The following is a 23,675-nucleotide window of genomic DNA, read 5'->3' on the forward strand; positions in this document are numbered from 1 at the left end:
TTTAAAAAAAAAGAATGCTGTAAGGCAGTCGAGCAGCAAAGGCTATGATACAGTTGGAATGCAGGAGGGCAGTGTCAGAAATAATCTTGTTTAAGTCAAGACATCCAGCTAGAGAAGCATGGAGTGTTCTTTATCTTGTATTATTATGCAAAGATAAGTTGTACTACTTGAATTAAAGTCAGTGCGATCAGAACTGCTTTTCTATATGTTCACCTTACTATGAAATAAAGCATCTTATTGATATGTATCAAGCCTTATTTCACCAAGTGTTTGCTCGGTCCACCTTCAAAGCGATTGAAGCACACATTCAGATCATTATTATTACTCCCCATGGGATATACCATCGTATAAGTATCGGCCAGTGTGAGGCAACTCCCATAAAAGTACTACAATCAGCCTGCTTATGGGTACAAACAAAACCGTTAAATGCGAGAAGGTATCTATGGCAGGCCTGAATTTATGACTATTAACTTCCTCTTTGTGATTGGGAGTTTTTTCCCCTAATTCTATTATACTTGCTCATCTTTCAGTCTTCATTTCTGAAGAATTGCCCTGCACAAATACTGACCTGTCTTTCCTCTTACAGATACGGTGTATTTTCTGATTTTGTTTTAGATTGCCCACAAGTGCAATTATTTTTAAATCTAGACTCCATAGTACAAGGCTCATTTCATGCTTCAATTAAATGATGCTTTCAGTGAACAAATTGGGAACATGATGACTATTTACAATTGTGATAGTTTATCCTTAATGTCCCCTAGTGAAAAGAAAATAGAGTAGCTAACAGTTTAAAAGTTTTTTCAAAAAAACAAGAAGGATGTTTGGAAAGATGAGCCCGAATCATAGATCCTGAAAAGCTGCAATCTGCAATCCCAGTAGTGCCCTCTAGCACTAACCCCACTGGAAGGTAACTTATTTGCAGAAGGTCAACAGGTACATGTTGGTCACATCTCTGGTGCTGCCTGCTGTGAGTAAATTTGCTGCTTGCCTGCTATTTGGGCAGGTTGTGCAGTGCCCCCAACCCTATAGTGCCCCATGTCAGCATTCTGTCTAAGTGAGAATACCAAGGTCAAGGAAATAGAAACCAGAAACTGCAAAGGCAGCAAGAAGTAAAATAAAAAGGCTAAACTGATCTTTGGCTGCTAATATGGCTGGCGCCCACAATGTTACACCTTGCTGTTAGAAACAATGTAAGGCAGAGTGCAGAAGTTATACAGACAATAGGCAATCAGAAAACACATTACCGTGATTGCAAACGCATTACCCTAATGTTTAGGTGATCAGGAACCCATTACCAGGATATTTACTTAACTGTAACCCATTCAGTAAAATGTGACTTCTTTATTTCAAACTGCCAGGCCAGGAAATCAAATTAAATGTATACGTGCACAGCTCGGGATTGGTGCAGACTGTACGATGTGTTAATGTCTTCTCAAATGCAAGTATAATAATGTAACACACTATAGGACAAACTGCTTGCTCTGTTGGATTCGCAGACTCTTGCAGGAGTCGGTGTCGATATATCAGAGTAAGACTCCGCGGATAATAAATCGTTTGAATTCTCCAGTTGTTCGACTCAGTGTTTGCTGAACCAGACTGAGGGTAAAAGAATCCGTTCTATCATTAGGGGCCAATCAACAACAACCACCTGCATTTATATAGGGCCTTTAATGTTGTAAAACATCCCAAGGTGCTTCACAGGAGTGTTATCAGACAAAATTTGACACCGAACCACATAAGCAGATAATTAGGACACGTGACCAAAAGCTTGGTCAAAGAAGTGGTTTTTAAGTAGTGTCTTAAAGGAAAAGTGAGGTGAAGTGGTTTAGAGAGAATTCCGTTGCTTAGGGCCTAGACAGCTGAGGCACGGGTGATACCAGGGATGCACAAGAAACCAGAATTGGAAGAACTGAGAGTTCTCGGAGGGTTGTACTGGAGGAGTTTACAGAGATGGGGGGGGGGGACAAGCCTATGGAGGGAGATGAAGGTGAAGAACAATAACAACACAAGGTATGTTTAAAGGAGTGTCTTAAAGGATGAGACAGGGATAGAGAGGCAGAGATTTAGGGAGGGAATTCCAGAGCTTAGGGCCTAGGTAGCTGAAGGCACGGCCACCAATGGTGGCCCGATTCAAATAAGGCAGACACAAGAAGCCAGAATTGGAGGAGCGCAGAGATCTCTGAGGGTTGTAGGGCTGGAGGAGGTTACAGGGATGGAGAGGCGAGGCCACGGAGGGAGTTGAAAACGAGGAAGGAATTTTATATCTGAGGCGTTGCTGGACAGGGAGCCAATGTAAATCAGCGAGTACAGGGGTGATGGGCAATATTCCCGTTAATTTTTTTTTGGGTGTACGGCCCATTCAAAATACTGCGCATGTGTGGTTTGTCCCATTTAAAAGCCGGTGAACCGGCTGCGCGGGAGCTCCAGAGCACTGCGCAGCTTAAAGGGAACATTGGTGATGGGTGAATGGGACTTGGTGCAAGTTAGGACATGGGCAGAGTTTTGGATGAGCTCAAGTTTATGGAGGGTGGAAGATGGGAGGCTGGCTCAGTGTTGGAATAGTCAAGTCTAGAGGTAACAAAGGCATGGATGAGGGTTTCAACAGATGAGCTGAGGCAGGGGCAGAGTCGGGCGATGTGGAAGTTGGTGGTCTTGGTGATGGCGTGGATGGGTGTCAGAAGCTCATCTCGGGGTCAAATATAGCACCAAGCTTGCAAAAGGTCTGTTTCAGCCTCAGACTGTTGCCATGGAGTTGGTGGTGGGGACCGAAGACAATGGCTTGTCTTCCCAATATTTAGTTGGAGGAAATTTCTGCTCATCCAGTACTGGATGTCAGACAAGCAATGTGACCATTTGGAGACAGTGGAGGGGTCGAGAGAGGTGGTGGTGAGGTAGAGCTAGGTGTCGTCAGCGTACATGTGGAACCTGTCGTCGTGTTTTCAGATGATGTCGCCGAGGGGCAGCATGTGGATAAGAAATAGGAGGGGGCCAAGGACAGATCCTTGGGGGACTTCAAAAGTAACTGTGCAGGAGCGGGAAGAGGAGCCATTGCTCTGTTTACAACTGGATAAATAAGAATGGAACCAGGTGAGTGCAGTTCCACCTAGCTGGACAATGGAGGAGAAGCGCTGGAGGAGGATGGCCTGGTCAACCGTGTCAAAGGCTGCAGACAGGTTGAGAAGCATGAGGAGGGATAGTTTATCACGGTCACATTCACATAGGATGTTATTTGTGATTTTGATAAGATATAATACATTTTATAAAATAATTTCTTTAGAGGTTAGAGCCACTGCCCTCACCTGCCTCATCTCGCTTCATATGTCACGTTAAATTGTTTAGAAGAGTCAATGTGAAATAAGTGTCAATTTAAGTGCAATTTACTTCCATATTAATATGTTGTCAAATGTTAAGTTCTAAGTGCAATGCATTCCTTATCTTTGAAATTTTTTTTTTTTTTTTTAAATTTTTTTTAATTAAAAGTGTTAAATTATTAGATTCTCAAAATTTTTTGATTTGACTGTAAACCCTACGCTTTGAACTGAAGCGAAAATATCAACATTTAACACTGAAGAGTTCACCAAAAGTATAGCACAGTAAAGATTTCAAGGGACTGACAAGTCATGTAAACATACTAACTGTGTCTAAATGGTAGTTCGCCTGAAGTCTACATTATCTATTACGATAGCAAAATACTGCAGATGTTGGAAATCCGAAATAACAACAGAAAATGCTGGAAAAACTCAGGTGGTCAGGCAACATCCGTGGAGAGAAATTTGAGTTGACGTTTCGGGTTTGACCCTTCTTCAAAACTGGAGAGAAAAGGAACTAGATCGAAGGCAGGGCTGCGATCGGACAAAAGAATAAAAGAACCAAAAGAAGTAAAAGAGATTAGAAGCTAGACGAGATGGTAATAGGCTGTGATTAGATGTAAAGTGTACTGGCAGGGCAAAAGATAGCTGCCAGGTGTGAGAGAGAAACAAAAGGAAAGGGGGGGGGGGGAGGAAAGGAGTGGAAAAATATAAGTAAAAATGAAATAGGGGCCGAGGTTATGATCTGAAATTGTTGAACTCGATATTGAGACCGGAAGGCTGCAGAGTGCCTAGTCGGAAGATGAGGTGCTGTTCCTCGAGTTTACGTTGAGCTTCCGTGGAACAGTACAAGAGGCCAAGGACGGTGAGGTCCGAGTGGGAATGGAGCGGTGAATTGAAATGACAGGCGACCGGAAGCTCGGGGTCACCCTTACGGACTGAACGGAGGTGTTCCGCAAAGCGGTCACCCAATCTGCGTTTGGTCTCCCCATTATCTATGCTCTATTCTGGACAACATTGTGCCCCATTGCTCTGTATTGAGTTCCTATTGTCATTAAGAAATACACTCTACTACTATAGCAACATGCAGTGCCTTCTTTAAATTGTAACTGTTGAAAGCCTAGGCTGACCTTTGAAGTATGCTGTCCATACTTGTTACCACAATGACTAGTGACAATAACCTAAGGGCTTTTGCTTCTTGATGCAGACACCTGATTATCTGTTTAAAATGCGGAGATTGCTATTGAGGAGGTTCCTTAGAATTGAGATGAACAGTAACTTATCCCATTTGTTCATTCATGAATTTTAAAAGAAACAGGGCACATTACATATACAATGCTTTGTTTGTTCAGAGAATATTAGAATGAAATTCAAAGATATCTCTTCTACTTTGTAACACTGAGCAGGTGTTTAAAGAACAGGCTTTCAGATTAAAAGATAAAGACCCAGAATTTCATTGATATGATTTACATCAAATCAAATCAACTTTTATTGTCATTGTTAGTGCACAAGTGCAGTACAACGAAATGTAGGCTTGCGGCTCCCGAGAGTGTACATTTAGATTAAGACATTTAAACATTCAACATACATTTGGCTTGTAATACATTAACATAAACATAACCATAATAAAGTGCATTGGCAGATGTGCAGGCTTTAGAGTTTATTTGTGGAGTTCAGTAGGATGACAGCCCTGGGAAAGAAGCTGTTCCTAAATCTGGTCGTACGGGTGCGAATGCATCTGTAGCGTCTCCCAGATGCCAGGAGGGCGAACAGACTGTGGCTGGGGTGGGTAGGGTCTTTGATGATGGACCGTGACCTCCGTAAACAGCGTTTCTGGTATATGTGCTCTATGGTCGGTAGCCGGTAATGCGTTGGGCAGTTTTGACTACCCGCTGCAGGGCTTTCCGGTCATAGTAGCTACAGCTGCCATACCATACTGTGATACAGTTCGTCAGGATGCTCTCGATTGTGCAGCGGTAAAAGTTAGAGGGGATCAGGGGTGACAGGTTCCATCCCTTCAGCCTCCTTAGGAAATATAGGCGCTGCTGGGCCTTCTTCACCAGAGAGGAGGTATTGAGGGACCAGGAGAGGTCTTCCGTGATGTGGACTCCGAGGAACTTAAAGCTGTCCACCCTTTCCACCACAGCCCCATTGATGTGGATGGGGGTGTGACTTCCGCCTTTAGACTTCCTGAAGTCCACAATGATTTCTTTGGTTTTCTTGATGTTAAGGGCCAGGTTGTTATCGGCGCACCACTTCACGAGATGCTGGACCTCCTCCCTGTAGGCTGACTCATCGTTGTTGGTGATCTGGCCTACTACCGTGGTATCATCCGCAAACTTGATGATGGTGTTGGAACCATGAACAGCCACACAGTCGTGGGTGAAGAGGGAGTAGAGGAGGGGGCTCAGCACACATCCTTGTGGGGCCCCCGTGTGCAGGGTCGGGGGGGGGGGGGGGGGGGGGGAGGCGTGGTTACCTAATTTGACAGACTGGGGTCTGTTTGTTAGGAAGTCCAGGGTCCAGTTGCAGAGGGAAGTGTTCAGGCCAAGAGTGTGGAGTTTGGTGGCCAGCTTGTTGGGGACGAGTGTTCAATGCTGAGCTGTAGTCTATGAACAGCATTCTGATGTAGGTCTCCTCACCATCTAAGTGATTCAGTGCCGAGTGTAGAGCAGTTGTGATTGCATCCTCCGTTGATCTGTTTGCACGATAGGCAAACTGGTGTTGGTCAAGAGAGGCGGGAACACTGGCTTTGATGTGAGCCAGGACCAGTCTCGAAACACTTCATTATGATGGGCGTGAGTGCGACAGGTCGATAGTCAGTCATTCAGGCACGTCACAGCCGTTTGTTTTGGCACAGGAATAATGGTAGCGGTCTTGAAGCATGTAGGGACTACTGCCTAGGCCAATGACAGATTGAAGATGGCGGTGAAGACATCAGCCAGCTGATCAGCACATTCCTTGAGTACCCGTCCAGGGATGCTATCCGGTCCAGCAGCCTTTCGTGTTCACTCCGCGTAGAACACCCCTTACGTCGGAGGTCGACAGAGTGAGCACCTGGTCTTCCGGGGGTGGCAAGGCTTTGGTAGCCGGCTCCCTGTTGAAGCGAGCGTAGAAGTTGTTAAGCTCCTCCGGAAGGGAGGCATCGCTAACCTGGGGGGGGCTGGTGCTTTTGCCCTTGTAGTCAGTGATGGACTGGATGCCTTGCCACATGCGCCGGGGGTCCGAGTTGTTGTGGAAATGATCCTCTATCCGCAGTGTCTGTTTCCTTTTGGCAGACCTGATCCCCTTTTTTAGGTTGGTCCTAGCTGCACTGTAAGCCGCCGTGTCGCCAGATTTAAATGCTGCGTCGCGTTCTTTCAACAGTGAGCAGACCTCACCGTTCATCCAGGGTTTCTGGTTGGGGTATGTCCTGATATTTTTATGGGTCGTGACGACCTCGACGCAGCTGTTGATGTAGAATAGCACTGTGGATGCGTATTCCTCGATGTCATTATGGGCAAACATGCCCCAATCAGTGCGTTCGAAGCAATCCTGAAGCTCCGATACTGCCCCCTCTGGCCATACTTTCACTGCTCTCACTGATGTTCTCCCTCTTTTGATGAGCGGTTTGTATGCCGGGGCTAGAAACAGGGAGGTGGTCAGACTTCCCAAGGTGGGGGCAGGGAATGGCCTTATAAGTGTCTACAATGCTCGTGTAGACTTGATCCAGAGTGTTCTCCCCTCTTGTGGGGCAGGAAACATTCTGGTGGAATTTCGGTAGCACAGTTTTTAGGTTTGTGTGATTGAAGTCCCCCGCGACGATAAAAGCTCCGTCTGGGTGCGCAGTTTGTTGTTCGCTGATGGCCCTGTAGAGGTCCTTCAGTGCTAGTTTGGCATTAGCGTGTGGTGGGATGTAGACCGCAGTGATAACAGCCGTGAATTCCCGAGGCAGGTAGAAGGGTCTGCACCTTACCATGAGGAATTCCAAATCAGCCGAGCAGGATCTATCGATTATGTCCGTGTTAGTGCACCAGGCATCGTTAGTGTAAATGCACAAACCGCCTCCCTTGCTCTTGCCGGAGTCTGCAGTTCTGTCGGCGCGGAAGACCGTGCGTCCTTCTAGTTGGATGGTGGTGTCAGGGATGCCGCTGTTCAGCCAAGTCTCTGTGAAGATCATGGCGCAGCATTCCTTTGTCCTTTTCTGTGTGAAGAGATCCAGTTTGATCTCATCTATTTTGTTTTCTAGTGACCGGACGTTGGCCAGGAAAATACTTGGGGAGGGAGGGTTTGTGTGGGGCCCTCTTCAGCCTGTTTTGGATACCGGCCTTCTTACCCCGCTTCTGCTTGCGTTCCCTGCGCCGACTTCCGGCTGGGGAAGGACGCCACGCTGGTCCCGGGGATCGGGCGATGTCGGGAGGCAGATCGATGTCGCCGAGTGTGAGCCGCACGTAGTCGGCCCCGATGTCTAGGAGCGTCTGCCGGCTGTACGGTAGGTCTGCCCTCAATTCCCGTATCAGCAGAGTCCAGAAGAGACTCAGAAGGAGGGTGAAAACACTCAGTCTCGGGAGAGGCAAAGCAGCTGCGTCCGTGCGCGCCGCCATCTTGAACCCTTCCCTTCTTGAACATTGCTGTTGCACCTTGAAAAATGTGTTAATCCGGTATTAGTCTCTCGAGGCAGATACACAGAGGTTTCCTGGGTATCTATTGGTGCAAGCATTGGTCTAAAATTGGTGTAAACAGCTGAACCAGCAGGGAACTAGTAATACTGCAGCCTTTTAAATGCACTGTTCAGCCTGCACTATTCAACTGAACACCAGGGGGCAAGAGGTAAGGCAGGAAACACTGCTTGGTTCTGTATTTTCTTCCCTCAAATTATTTCACTATATGTCTTACCAATATTTTATTACACTTGGGACAGAATTATGCATATTCTAGTTCCACGTGTGCCCAAAGGCAAGGCATAGCACCAAGCTAGAGGTGAAGAATGTTCAACTTCAGTCCTTCAGATGGACTTTGAAGGCAGGTCAAACAGACACTCCCTCACCCTATAAACATAAGAAATAGGAGCAGGAGTAGACCATTCGGCCCCTCGAGCCTGCCCTGCCATTCAATAAGATCATGGCTGATCCGATCTTGGCCTCAACTCCACTTTTCTGCCTGTTCCCCATAATGCCCGACTCCCCTGTTCAAAAATCTGTCTATCTCCGCCTTGAATTTATTCAATGACTCAGCCTCCACAGCCCTCTGGGGTAGAGAATTCCAAAGATTCACGACCCTCAGAGAAGAAATTCCTCCTCATCTCCGTCTTAAATGGGCGACCCCTTATTCTGAAACTATGGCCCCCTAGTTCTAGATTCCTCCACGAGGGGAAACATCCTCTCAGCATCTACCCTGTCAAGCCCCTCAGAATCTTATATGTTTCAATAAGATCACCTCTCATTCTTCTAAACTCCAATGAGTATAGGCCCAACCTTTCCTCATAAAACAACCCCTTCATCCCAGGAATCAACCTAGTGAACCTTCTCTGAACTGCCTCCAATGCAAGTATATCCCTCCTTAAATAAGGAGACCAAAACTGTATGCAGTACTCTAGGTGTGGTCTCACCAACGCCCTGTACAGTTGTAGCAAAACTTCCCTATTTTTATACTCCATCCCCCTTGCAATAAAGGCCAACATTCTATTTGCCTTCCTAATTACTTGCTGTACCTGCATGCTAACTGTGTTTCATGTACGAGGACACCTAGATCCCTCTGTACCGCAGCATTCTGTAGTTTCTCTCCATTTAAATAATATTTTGCTTTTCTGTTCTTCCTACCAAAGTGGATAACCTCACATTTTTTCACATTATACTCCATCTGCCAAATTTTTGCCCACTCACTTAACCTATTTATATCCCTTTGCAGACTCTGTGTCCTACTCACAACTTGCTTTCCCACCTATCTTTGTATCGTCAGTAACATATACACTCTTTCTCTCTCTACGGATGCTGCCTGGCCTGCTGAGTGTTTCCAGCACTTTGTTTCTGCTACGGATTCCAGCATCCACAGTTTTTTGCTATTGTGTTGCAGTAGTGCTGAACGGTTGTTTTTCGGACTGGAGGAAGGTGGTGTTCCCCAGGGATCGGTATTAGGACCACTGCTTTTCTTGATCTATATTAATGATTTGGACTTAGGTGTACAGGGTACTATTTCAAAATTTGCAGATGACACAAAGCTTGGATGTATAGTGAACAGTGAGGAGGATAGGGATAGACAGACTGGTGGAATGGGCGGACATGTGGCAAATGAAGTTTAACGCAGAAAAGTGCGAAGGATACAATTTTAAAGGGGGTGCAGGAACAGAGAGAGACCTGGGGGTATGTGTGCACAGATCATTGAAGGTAGCAGGACAGGTTGAGAAAGCGGTTAAAAAAGCATACTGGATCCTGGGCTTCATAAATAGAGGCATAGAGTACAAAAGCAAGGAAGTTATGATGACCCTTTATAAAACACTAGTTCGGCCACAATTGGAGTAGTGTGTCCAATTCTGGACACCGCACTTTAGGAAGGATGTGAAGGCTTTAAGAGAGGGTGCAGAAAAGATTTACAAGAATGGTTCCATGGATGAGGGACTTCAGTCACGACGCTAGACTGGTGAAACTGGGGTTGTTCTCCTTACAGCAGAGAAGATTGACAGGAGATTTGAGAGAGGTGTTTAAAATCATGAGGGGTCTAGACAGAGTAGATAGAGAGAAACTGCTCCCATTGGCGGAAGGGTCGAGAACCAGGGGACACAAATTTAAGGTGATTGGCAGAAGATTCAAAGGCGGCATGAGGAAAAAAAATTTTACGCAGCGAGTGGTTATGATCTGGAATGCATTGCCTGAAAGGGTGGTAGAGGCAGATTCAATCATGGCTTTCAAAAGGGAATTAGATAAGTACCCGAAAGAAAAAAACGGAGATAGAGAAAGGGCGGGGGATTGGGACTAGCTGAAGTGCTCTTGCAGAGAGCCGGCATGGGCTCGACAGGCTGAATGGCCTCGTACAGTGCTGTAACAATGCTATGATGTCTAGGCATCAGTAGGCAGAATACAAAAAAAGTGAACCAAGTCACTATATTGTAATGCAATAATGAGAAAAACTAAATATGTTGCGCGTAGGAAAAGGAAAAAATAGGGGAGTACTTCTTTATGAAGTGCTCCTCCGTATTGCTCTTTTAAAGAATTTTAACTCCAAGCTATAGCTTTGAGCTTTTTTTTCCCCTCTCAAGAGATCTGATGAAGCAGATTGCAGGATACTGTATTCACCACCAGAAGAAACTAAATTAGTTTAATAGGAGCCAGTTCATTGGATTGGTTTGCTATCTGAGTCAGGAGACAAGCAGAGATAAAAATATCAATTCTCCACAGGGCCAAAATTACTATACAAAATTAGGCCCTCTCTTTCAATGTTATAAATTGTGATTATCTGCATTCCTTCTTTAAGAATCTCTTTCTAATGTGCAACAGAATGAATTGCTGACCATAGTAGAAAAGTTTGTGATGACAAAATAAAGAGATCGTGGAAAGAAACTAGTGCTTATATGGGTGCTACAAGCTGTCAAATTATCAAAAGGTCTACAGTCACAAGGTCTACTCAGTGGCAACCAAAAGGGCCAATTGTAGCCGTTGAGCTCCAGCCGATTAAACACCTCTTTCTTTGCACTTGTGCACAAACCTGACTTTAGGAGCTACATACAGCTATTTAAAGTTCTTGGGCCTCAAGTACAGGAAAAAAGCTGCTCGTTGATGGTCAAAGTACACCAAGAGGAGGTGTCTTTTTCTGTCCTTCAAGTCTGGTAATTTTAAAGAGCTGAAGCTTCGAAGCTTTCAAAATGCAGAGGAGTAAAGAATGATGATGATGAGGACCAAGCCACCACTACAATTATAAAAGGGCCTTGGTGAGACCAGACCTGGTCTACTGTGTACAGTTTTGGTCTCCTTACCTAAGGAAGGATATATTTGCCTTAGAGGGAGTGCAACGAAGGTTCACTAGACTGATTCCTGGGATGAGGGGATTGTCCTATGAGGAGAGACTGAGTAGACTAGGCCTATATTCCCTAGAGTTTCGAAGAATGAGGGGAGATCTCATTGAAACATATACAATTCTTAAAGGGCTTGACAGGGTAGATGCTGGGAGGTTGTTTCCCCTAGCTGGGGAGTCTAGCACTAGGGGTCACAGTCTCAGAATAAAGGGTCTGAGATTTAGGGCTGAGATGAGGAGAAATGTTTTCACTCAAAGGGTTGTGAATCTTTGGAATTCTCTACCCCAGAGAGCTGTGGATGCTCAGTCATTGAGTATATTCAAGACAAAGATTGATAGATTTTTGGATACTAAGGGAATCAAGGGTTATGGAGATAGTGCGGGAAAGTGGAACGGAGGTAGAATATCAGCCATGATCTTATTGAATGGCGGAGCAGACTTGAAAGGCCGAATGGCCTACTCCTGCTCCTATGTCTTAATGTTCTTAAACATTGCAAAGCATTCCAAACACACTGAATTATTTTGAAGTTCAGTGACAGCATAGCCCTCAGCCTATAAAATGGCAAAGAAGGTGGGCATGATGGGGAGAATACATCAAAAAGAAAGAGACTTGTTAGGCCTCATGACCTGTCCCAGTCTGTAAAAAATTGGATGCCTTGCATTAGAGAATCATTATTATTGAATATAAGCAGAGCCTCCTTGGTGCTCACCACATCACTTAGATTTAAGTGCCCCCACACACAGCTAAATGACCAGAGAAGTGGCTACAAAAAGCTGGTAAAAGCCCAAACACAAGAGTGCCAATGAAGAGCTAGGAAAATTACTTATATTTAAAAAAAATTCTCAATTCCTAAATAGCAAACCTGGGATTCAAACGCAGTGCTTTTTAATTAAAAACTCAAGTGACAGTTGGGGCACTCAGACCTTGGCTTCAATCCTCTATTTGTCACTCCTTTAGCTCAGTTCCACTTTAAGTTAGGCAAGCATGGGAAAGAAATGGGCAGCACAGTTAAGTCTAGATGCAATGACGGTGTGGGGCAAAGTCTGAGTAAGTGTAGGGAGTAAGACAGGGTTGGTAAACGCAGTAGGAGATCACGGAGCCTGAGATATGAGTGCTTGTAGAAACCAGAGATGACCACACTTTCGACCTGCTAAAGAACAAGCCCACCATAACAGATAAGAACTGTAATAAGAACAGATGTTTCACAAAGTGGTGCTTATTGGGAGCACGGAAAGACCTGCAGAAATGATATTGGAATAACAAGCAAGACTGAGGTGCCTAAATGCTGGCATTCACATCTTTTGTAGTGTTGTACCATCATGCAGTGGCGAGAGGCATGCCTGTGCCTGCAATTCCTGCACAATCTCTCGAATTTGGCCATATCCTCAAAAAGCAGCACCGCGTGGAAGTAGGATGCTTCAGTCATGAGAGAGAAAATACATGGGGCACATCACTCTCACATACAAGTTGCCAAGCCCCGAGACAGACACTTTAGTATAATTTCTACTGGAAAATAATGCAGGGCAAGATTATAATGGTGTTGCCATATTTAGTCTTATGATCAAAGTTTCTTGCTATTGGGCTGTTGGATTGTTTGCAGAGGTCTTTAAAACCTGCTTTGGCTGTGCATTATCTCATTACAAACCATTACAAAATTATACTGATTATTAATGGGATACTTCTAAAAAATAAAATAAAAATACAAAGTAAGACTTCAGTGGATCACACAGAGCCTCAGCCAGGATTATCAGAAAACATTTACAGCTCAATGACATTCTTCAGGATAGCTATATATAATAGAAATATCTTAGCATTATTTAAAATGTTATTTTATTATGCACCTTGATTGTGTTAATAGATGTTTATACGAGTTTTTGTCTTGATGTTGGTTTGCGACATTGGTGGGAACACCGTGCAAGTTCACAATATGTCAGTATCCATTTCCCAGGTAAGGATTTGCATCAGAGTATGTGTTGAAAGCAGAGATAAAAAACAAAACCCTAAAATTCTTACTGATCACTGAATTTTGTTTTTAAACATGATTTTGTTTTTAAAGAACTACTATGATAAGGAACCACCACTGTGAATTAAAATTTTTTTTTTTTTTTAAAAACAGGAACCATTTATATTATAAAAAGGTACAAATAAAGAAGTAATCTTTATCTGGTATTAAATTTCTAAACACAGATTTGTATCTTAAATTTCAATTCATCCTTTAAATGAAAGGCCAAAGATCTGTATATGTATTTAGAAATTTGTGTTTATTTGTATAGCTACCAAGCCGATGAAATGGAACATCACAATTCGACCAATGATTCAAAATGCATTCATCAGGCAGTATCTACCAAGTGGTTTCTGCCAATTGTCTATTCCTTAATCTTTGTCACTGGAAGTATGGGCAACGTCCCATCTCTGTAGGTTTTGGTAAAGCGTCTTCATACAAAGACTTCTATACACATTTATTTGACAAATCTTACCATTTCCAATTTGTTGCTTTGTCTGATTGTGTCCTTAAAGATTGCATACTTCGTGACAGGTGAACACTGGGAGTCACACTCAGTTATATGCAACCTTGTAATTTACTTTGTGACTCCTATCTTTTACCTCAATCTATACATCAGCATCACAATTCTGTGCTGGATTGCCATCAGTCGATATACAACACTGACATATTATGGCAACAATCAGGAATGCGCGCTTTTATTAAAGAAATTCAATCATTTTGGTATCCTGAAAAGGTTCCGGGAAATAAAGTTTGCAAAATCATTATGTGCATTTGTGTGGGTAACAGTAACTTGCCTTACAGGACCATTTCTCTTATATTACAGCATCAAACAGTCACAAAACAGTCATCAAGGTTTTTGCTACAACAAAAATGTGGAAACAGGTTCAACAATTACCAGAAGTGCAAACTTTTTTGCCACATTTTTCTTTTTCTTATGCTTTCTGATGTTGCTATTATATATTTCTCTAGCTTATCATGTGTATGACAGTCAAAAAAAACTATTAAACAGAGGCACTTCATTTACAAGAAATGCTATGGAAGATTTTAATTATTCAAGTAGTGTTTGCCATCTGCTTTCTTCCATATCACACTTACAGACCAGTATTTGCAATACTGGTTCAAAACAGCGACTGCACACAACTAAGTCTTCTGGAGGAGATTAAAAATCTACTGAACTGTCTGGCAGCACTCAGAAGCATCACAGGCCCTTTTGTGTATATGCTACTTAATAAAACATTTCAAGAGAATCTAAGCAGTCTTTTACAAAGATCACAGCTGCATCAAAATGCAGGTTTATCATCCTTTCAGCAAACAGGACAGTCTGAAAACAACAGATGCATAAAGAACTCGCGAAACATATGTACCACTCGATGCTCAGTTGTATAAGATGCGAAGAACTTATCCAATGACAACAGCTATCTATACTGTATCAAAAATCTATTATATACAGTTTTGACAAATGTCACCCAATAGTCATCATTTGAAGTGCCGATAAGTGTTCCAACTATCAACTTTCAAAGTTAAGCTAAACTTATTACTGTAATATTGTATCTTTAAGTGTTTTAAACATTGTGCCATTTTTCATTGTCACATATTCTTTGGTCAGCTGGCTATCTGCACAAACTCATCCCCATGTTTAAGTGTTTCCAATTTATGTTACTGAAAAATCTACACCCACCTGCAGGGTTTGGTTTGCACAATCTGTAGTACACACTCTCTCCCCAAATGGACACATTCCACTTACCCAAGCCCCAAAAGCTTAGGCACAGGTTGGCAAAGCCAAGACTTATGAACCTCAAGTGTGCGCACGGGTACTGCTGGAGTTTAACTAAATCTATGCAGCTTGCCATGGATACTTGTCAAACTAGTACTGGCCTATTCATTAGGGCAGTGATGTGTCAGATAACCTGGAGTCTACTGGGAAGAAACCCAGCCTCCAGTGACAGGTCTAACTCTTCAAGTGAGCCAGGTTGGCTGGTCAATCACCAACAGTGACCTGGACTACTCTAGACCTGCCCTGTTCAGGAATCAGATTACCGAGTGTGCTGTATAGGATTAATTTGGTTCCAAATTTTTGTAGTCAGTTGTGTCATTTTAGAGCCATCTCAATCCCAAATAGATCCACTCACCTCCCCCAGGCTACCCAGCCTGCAATATATGGGTGTGTGCTCTCGTACTCGACCATCAAGTAATTCCTACCAGCAGTTATCGTTTCAAGTCTCAGTTTCTTCATTGGATATATGATGGGCATCTACCTTTAGCATGGTGGGAAAGGCAGCTTGCATAATACCAGCCACTTTAATGTGCCAAATGTTCAAGTCCAATGATGTGTACCAGGCTCACTCATCACCAACTGCTTAATCAGCCCTCATGGCAAAAAGAGACATGCTTGCCACAATGCAACTTAGTTTGCAGTAGCCAAATCCAGATCCTGCTTAGGACTATACAAAATAAATGTCAATAAACTAGAAAACTGAATATAACTAGGAATACTAACAATGTGATGTATATAAGAAAATATGGTCAAATATATAGCTGTTTGAAGAAAAAACTGCTTCACGTTCAGCCAATATGTCAAAAGGGTAGGCTTGTCTACTTGAATATGGCATAGACGATTAAAGGACCAGTAAGTGAAACTTTAAAATCTCAAAGCTCAAGCTAATTTTGTTTTTAAAATGCACTAAAAAATTTAAAATCAAACTCACAGGGTAGAAGGAGTTGTGAAGAGTCCAACCAATCGTTTTCTATCAAAGGCATATTAATTGTTGGTTGTCCAGAGAAGTAAAGCAGTTGTTTCAGAAAGCATCTGGGATTCTGTCACATTTAGATCCTGAATAGAATGCATCAGACCAAGCAGTCCAATAAAATGAACCATCTTTCAAAGATAACCCGTTGGGAGTTTTTTTTTGGGTGGGGCGTTGTGCTAAAATAAAATTTTCCTGGATCGAGGCTCTGAGATGATAGAGATTTGAATTTTTGGATTCCTAGCTCATATAGTGATCTTAAAAACAGTGACAAGTATTTCTCTCTGCATTACTAGTGGCTAGGAAGCTGATTCTGTTGTGGTTGAAACCTGATATCTTGCTGCCAACACCTCAGCGGCAGAGTTCAATAATGGATAATATGGATCTGGAAGGCTGGAATATAATAATATACAGGGAGGAACCAGATGTTTGGACGATCAGAGGAGTTGGGTTTAGAGTGCTGAATATTGCTTTGGAGTTAAAGAGAGTAGAAAGAGAGGCTGAAGGATTAGTTGCGACAGAACCGTTTCTCAGTGAATGTGGAGATAATGGGAGAACTCATTGGTTAATACTTTTGAGCAGCCAGCGGACAAGTCTTATCAAAGGGCAGAGGATAATGAAACAATCTGTTGACATTTTAGCAGGAGCTCCCTCTCCTGTTTAAAGCAAAATTTGGGAGATTTATATTATTGCAATAATAAAATTAAAACATTTTAACCAATTGTGCATCATAGACAAGTTTACTGTGGGCTGCCAAGGGTACGCCTTTATTGGCAACTAGCTGAAGTGCCCGGCGGTGCCGAGGGATTTGAGGGCATGTTGTTGTTGGAAGAGCGCGGGGGGGGAGGGGCGCGCGCGAAGGGGGAGGGGCGCGCGCGAGGGGGGAGGAGCGCGCGCGACGGGGGAGGAGCGCGCGCGACGGGGGAGGGAGATTTGAAAAGAAACACGCAGAAAGTGGGAAAAAGAAATGAAAAGTTTGGAATCAAGATGGCGGCGACTCACCTCGGTTCAGAATGATAAGACCCGCCCCCACACGCACCGATTGGTCAACCGTCAGGTCACTGAACTGTAGGATTGGTCAATGATCACATCACTCAACTGTAGCCCGCACACACAATGAACCCACCCCCACTCGATGCAAATGAGCGGATAATGAGGGGAATTTTGAAAGTTTTTTGGATACCGTCGGCACAATTTTTGTCCGAGCAAAAAGTAAATACGCCTACAAGAGTCCCCTAATGATGAGCTTTCTTTTGATATAACATGTGTAGGTATGCTCTATAACTTTTGATTGTATAGCCGGCCAGAGAGACAGCCAGAGAGACAGATCCTTTTATATATATAGATACCATTAGAATCCTAGAATAGTACAGCACAGAAGGAGGCCATTTTCCCCATCGAGTCTACGCCGGCTCTTTCGAAGTGCAATCCAGTTAGTCCCACTCCCCCGCTCTTTCCCCATATCTCTGCAATTTTTTCTCCAAGTATTTACCCAATTCCATTTTGACTGCTACTATTGAATCTGTATCCACCACACTAGTCAGGCAGTACATTCCAAATCCTAACCACTTGTTGCTCAAAAAAGGTTTTTCCTCATGTTGCCTCTGGTTCTTTTGCAAATCACCTTAAATCTGTGCTGTCTGGTTATCAACCCTTCAGCCATTGGAAATAGTTTCTCTTTATTTACACTGTCTAATCCCTTCATGATTTTAACCACCTCTATCAAATCTCCTCTTAGCCTTCTCTGCTCGAAGGAGAACAACCCCAGCTTCTCCAGTCTAGCCACGTAATTGTAATCCCTCATCACTGGAACCAGTCTAGTAAGTCTCTCCAAAACCTTCACGTCCTTCCCAAAGTGTGGTACCCAGAATTGGACATAATACTCCAGCTGGGGCTGAACTAGTGTTTTATAAAGGTTTAGCAAACTTCCAGGCTTTTGTACTCAGAGCACAGAGACTAACCTGCCTGCATAGTCATGTCAATAACCAGTTCTTATGGATTTTACTTAGCTTAAAAAAACCTCTGGTTCAGTGACAACATTGTTACATAAAATGGTTTGGCTTCATTGGTTGAATCAAGTACAAATATTAGTGAAGCGTTTATTATACTCCAACAAAACCTTTACAACTTTGATAGAAATAATACCCATGCTCTACAAAAGCATGTTAAGTTCCATTTGGAAGTGTTATCTGTACTTGTATGAACACATCATGCTGACACTCTGTTATGCAGCAGGTGCAATATTTAAGTAGTACCTCCCAATAGGGGTGGCAGCACTGTGCTCATCAAAGCTGGTTGGATGAAACAGCTGCTAAATATTGAGCAGCAATGGGGAAGTCATGCAGTGCATTAGGAAAGAGGGAACAGTGTTTCCCACAGAGCACTAATGTCATTAGATACAGAGAGCACAACTGATTTTAATTACTTCCTTCATCCAGCTCTCAACATGCCTTCAGTTAACCAATATTCATCGGTAAAACTGCAAGTAGTGTACAAACAATATCATGGCTGGAGTGTAGTTAATCTTTGAAATTGATATTTGAAGTTCTTGGTGTACGAAGGTTTTATATTTTGCTCAAAAAAAGGTGCATAATTTAACTGCATGCTAAATATCAGAAATCACAGAAACCCCACAGTGCAGATAGAGGCCATTTCGGCCCATCGAGCCTGCACCGACACATATCCCACCCGACCCCCGTAACCCCTATACCAACACATGTCCCACCCTATCCCTGTAACCCCACGTATTTAATCCCCCTAACACTAAGGGTCAATTTATCATAGCCAATCAACCTAACCCGCACATCTTTGGACTGTGGGAGGAAACCGGAGCACCCGGAGAAAACCCACGCAAACACGGGGAGAATGTGCAAACTCCACACAGAACAGTCGCCCGAGGCCGGATTCGAACCCGGGTCTCTGGCGCTGTGAGGCAACAGTGCTAACCACTATGCCACCGTGCATCTGATGATAGTCCCGCTTACACAGATTTTAAAAGTTAAAACTATTAAGGTCTATCATGCAAATTCTGCTTAATTTTTGTATTGTGTCCTGTGAAAACAATTTCTCTACCTAATAAAATGAGAGAAACTACCTTTGAGATACCTGAAATAATGTAAGTGCATCCTTTATTCCCTCAACTGTACAATTAGGAAGTGTTTCTAATATAAAACTTAAGAGGACATAACCATTGAACATAGAAACATAGGAGATAGGAGCAGGAGTAGGCCATTCAGCCCCTCGAGCCTGCTCCGCCATTCAATGCAATCATGGCTGATCATCCAAATTCAGTACCCTGTCCCTGCTTTCTCCCCATATCCCTTGATCCCCTTAGCCTTAAGAAATATATCTAACTCCTTCTTGAATATATTTAATGAATTGGCCTCAACTGTCTTCTGTGGTAGAGAATTCCACAGGTTCACCACTCTGGGTGAAGAAATTCCTCCTCATCAGTCCTAAATGGCTTACCCCTTGTCCTTAGACTGTGACCCCTGGTTCTGGACTCCCCTGCCATCGGGATCAGCCTTCCTGCATCTAGTCTGTCTAGTCCTGTTAGAATTTTATAAGTTTCAATGAGATCCCCTCTCATTCTTCTAAACTCTAGCGAATATAAGCCTAATCGACCCAATCTCTCTTCATTCGTCATTTCTGCCATCCCAGGTATCAGTCTAAGTAGCTTTTTTTTTTTTTTGCAGGCAGTCTGTTTCAGACTAGAAGTTTCAAAGCTGCCAAGTACATTCTCAGGTTATTATCTCAAAACTACATCAACTACTGCTGCCCAAGAGTATAGTTACAGTTGGTAGTGGAGAAAAGAAGCCGACGGGTTATCTTTGCTTGCCAGGATGATCCTGGAGTAGTGAGCGGTTTTGGCAGAGGAGAATGAGGCTCAATAGTGCTTGATGTAGTCCAGCCGGATTTAGTGATGTATGGGTTAAACCAGTTGTGTGCCAGATGCCCTCAAGACTTGAGCGTGAGGAAGCAAAGGAGAAGGGAATGGCTAAAGATGGGAGAGAGTAAAGGTTTTACTGGGGACAAGCACATCAAAAGGTGGAAGAGAGACTGGTCAAGCAGAAAGACAACTGCAGAAGTATCGTGGCGAATGGAATTGGGCACCCAAACCTCTGCATATCGACTACTTAGAAATATAAATAGAAAATCTAAAAGCTAGACAGCTTTGAAAATACAACAATTGTCAACATTACAAATTTAACATATTATTTCTTCCCCTCCATAAAATGAAAATTGAGCTAGGCTCCCAAAAATCCCCAGGCATATAAACATGATACATAAATGGGTCCAAACATGAGAGGACTCCAGTGTTTGATGAGGGAAAGAAATTGTAATTAAATACAAGTGAAGTCAGCTCACTCATACAATCCTGCAACATAATTAGCTCCCTCCCATCTCAGCTAATCATCTTGGAATTCTGCTAAAAGGGTCACGAGTGAATGTTGGTAATTAGACCTAGTTTCAATTTGCAGTTATAATACATTTCCCCCTTTTAAGTCCAAGTCCTGTCATGAAAGTAACATGGTATTGCTGTTTAAATTAAGAGGCATGGGGACAGCTTGTTGCTCAAGAATAGGACAAATACAAGCAGCAACAGGGGGTAAGCAATGAACCGATGTGAAATCGTAATAATTATGGACCAGATACAATGGCTATGAATTCAGAACCCTGTACCCTGCTTGATCAAAGTCAGAAATCCAGGCGAGAACACAGGGATAATTTTAAACTAACTCGCTGGCAGGAAACCTACAGGATCAGGTGGAACACCGGTTTTACACCCCGCCCAATATTACTCTTCATTGACTTCAATATACAAGTATATATCCTTAAAAGGAAAAAGCTCCACTTGTGTAGTTAGCTAACCATAGTCAACAAATGAGGTAAGGTACAATTTAAAATTAAAAGAGGCTTACTTACACAAATGCAAAGAAAAGTGGAAATCCAGCAGACTAAGCTGTAAGCTATAAAAAGCTACAAAAGGACACAAAGAAAGTATTAAGAGCTGCAAAAAAAAATGAAAAAGAACTTGCAGACTATGAAAGCTAACAGCAATTTTGTTTTAATAAATATATTAAGTGAAAGAGAGTAGCGAAGGGAAATGTAGGCCCAAAAAGACAGATGCAGGTGATAATAAACAATAAGGAAATGACAGACTTGTTAAATGAATACTTTGCATCCGTCTTCACAGTAGAGAAAGAGGACAAAATACCAGCAGCACAATGGAAACTAAAATTAAATCAAAGGAGAATAACTTACTGTATTTAATAAAAGTTAAATAATGGTAATGGAGAAAAAAAGAGTTAAGACAGACAAGTCTCCAGGACCTGATGGTTTCCACTCCATTGTAGTAAAAGGTGAGGAAATTACAGATGCATTAGTAATAATCTTCCAAAGCTCTCTTGATTCGGGAATTGTGCCACTGGATTGGAAAATTGCAAACGTTTCTCCATTACTTAAGGGTGGGAAACAGTAACCAGGTAACTACAGAGCAACCAGTCTATCAGATGCATTTTCTTTTACATGAAATAAATCCTGCTTATAATATTCTTGGAATGTGCACATGACCTTTTCCACTCTGAACTCCATGTTACAATTCTGTCTCCACTCCTTCCCAAATAGATCCTCATTTTGTTTTCTGCCCTTTTCATTACAAAGTACTTGAATCATTCATAAAAGTAGAGAAAGCAGTATTTCCAAACAGAAGTATTTACTGTAACTTAGCGAGATGTTTTTCCATCTCGTGACTGGTTTTGCAGTAATACTGCCTTAGGCACCTGTTGACATAGCAACATTTTGTGACAAATCACTATATGAAAGGGTTCCACTGTAAGAAATACAGTTTCTAGATATTTTGAAATACACTTATTAGCATAGCAAGAGGATTATACTTGGTTTTTGTAAAAAAAACTTTTGATATTAGGGACTCCGTATCTTGTAAAGCGGGTAATCATAATGTACAGTAATTCAGGTTTAATCATACACTGGTGTATTATACTAGTCACACTCATTTAAAACATGTTGTGGGTGATATTTGGGGAAGTTGCAAATCATTTGGAATAGTCTTTACTAAAAGAGCATTTTAAGAATTTTACCTATTTGGTTTGGAAGGGATTTGGGGGTTAATTCATATTATGATGTTGCAGTGGAGTTAAATTTGGTTCACGTGGTTAAGAAATATGTTTTTGAAATATGTATTCTCAATGCCACATGCAGGTCTGCGCATTCAGAACATTGGGTTTATTTCCATTTAGAATCATAGAATAGTACAGAACAGAAGGAGGCCGTTCGGCCCATCGAGTCTGCGCCAGCTCTTTCACAGAGCAATCCAGTTAGTCCCACTCCACTGCTCCTTCCCCAGAACCCTGCAGTTAGTCCCACTCCACTGCTCTTTCCCCAGAACCCTGCAGTTAGTCCCACTCCACTGCTCTTTCCCCAGAACCCTGCAGTTAGTCCCACTCCACTGCTCTTTCCCCAGAACCCTGCAGTTAGTCCCACTCCACTGCTCTTTCCCCAGAACCCTGCAACTTTCTCTCAGGTTTTGTCTCATGGTAGTCAAGGCAGGGGTATTATTACCTAGGGTTAAATAAAATTCTGGTGGTGACATCAAATCAACACTGCCTCTTCTCCTCATTAGCATCACAGCTCAACTTGAATGCAAATAACAATTTTGGGGAGGCGGCACAAAATGATTTGAAAAAAATTGCATATCTTAAACAAGCAGCAAAACAGTTCCCCCTCCATACAACAAACTATCGGTTTACATCAGGGGTCATGAAGGGTTTAGAGAGAATAAATAAAGATAAACTGGCCGAAGGGTTGTTAACCAGAGGGCACAGATTTGGGGGATTAACAAAAGAACCAGAGGCGACATGAGGAAAAACTTTTTTTACGCAATGAGTGGTTAGGATTTGGAATGCAGTGCCTGATACGGTGGTGGATTCAATGGTAGCTTTCAAGGAGTAATTGGATAAATATTTGAGGAAGAAAAATTTGCAGGGATATGGGGAAAGCGCAGTGGAGTGGGACTAACTGGATTGCTCTTTGAAAGAGCCAGCACAGATTCGATGGGCCGAACGGCCTCCCTCTGTGCTGTATTATTCTAAGTATTTACCCAATTGCTGGTCTCTGTCTTCGGTAAGACTAAATCGTCAGGGTTTAGGGTGCAGTTTGTTCCAGGCTCGGAAAGCAGGGGAGAGCGGGGAAGAGCCCCGGGAGGGGAGAGCCCCGGGAGGGGAGAGCGGGGGAGAGTCCCAGGAGAGGAAAGACACTGCACCGGTGTCTTTCTTTAGTAATCTACGAGTCAGCGAGATGAGCAGCCATGGCTCGATGGAGGAGGAGCGTCTAGTGCGCCGGTGCAGAAGCGCCCCCACCAGCCAGTGATGAACGGCAAATTTGGTGGGTTTCAGAAAATGGTTCGTTGAGCCAGAGCGGGAGAGAGTCACAGACAGACGTTACGCCGGCTTCGAGACACAAAAGGGAAGCAGATCTGCATGAGACATATAGCTGCAGTCCTGGCAGCTTTATTTTTTTCTAAAATGGCCCCGATTCAGGGTCATGGCCTACTCCCAGGCAGCAGTAACCCTGAGCGAGCTCTCCTCGGACACCCCCTCGCAAGCCTCAGACGA

General features: G+C 43.1%; 2 protein-coding genes across 16 annotated transcripts in view; one reads left to right on the top strand and one right to left on the bottom strand.

Moving 5' to 3' along the window:
- The window catches only part of caska (calcium/calmodulin-dependent serine protein kinase a), a 540,018-nt gene that overhangs the window by 324,590 nt on the left and 191,753 nt on the right, over window positions 1-23,675 (bottom strand). The window lies entirely within an intron of this gene.
- Window positions 13,151-14,683, top strand: gpr82 (G protein-coupled receptor 82). Its single transcript, XM_086007372.1, is given in 3 exon segments — window positions 13,151-13,240; window positions 13,711-14,332; window positions 14,334-14,683. Coding segments are annotated over 3 exon segments (1,062 nt in total).

The sequence above is a fragment of the Somniosus microcephalus genome, chromosome 14, assembly GCF_052327205.1.
Source record: "Somniosus microcephalus isolate GS21.2 chromosome 14, FLI_Smic_1.0, whole genome shotgun sequence".
NCBI lineage: Eukaryota > Metazoa > Chordata > Chondrichthyes > Squaliformes > Somniosidae > Somniosus > Somniosus microcephalus.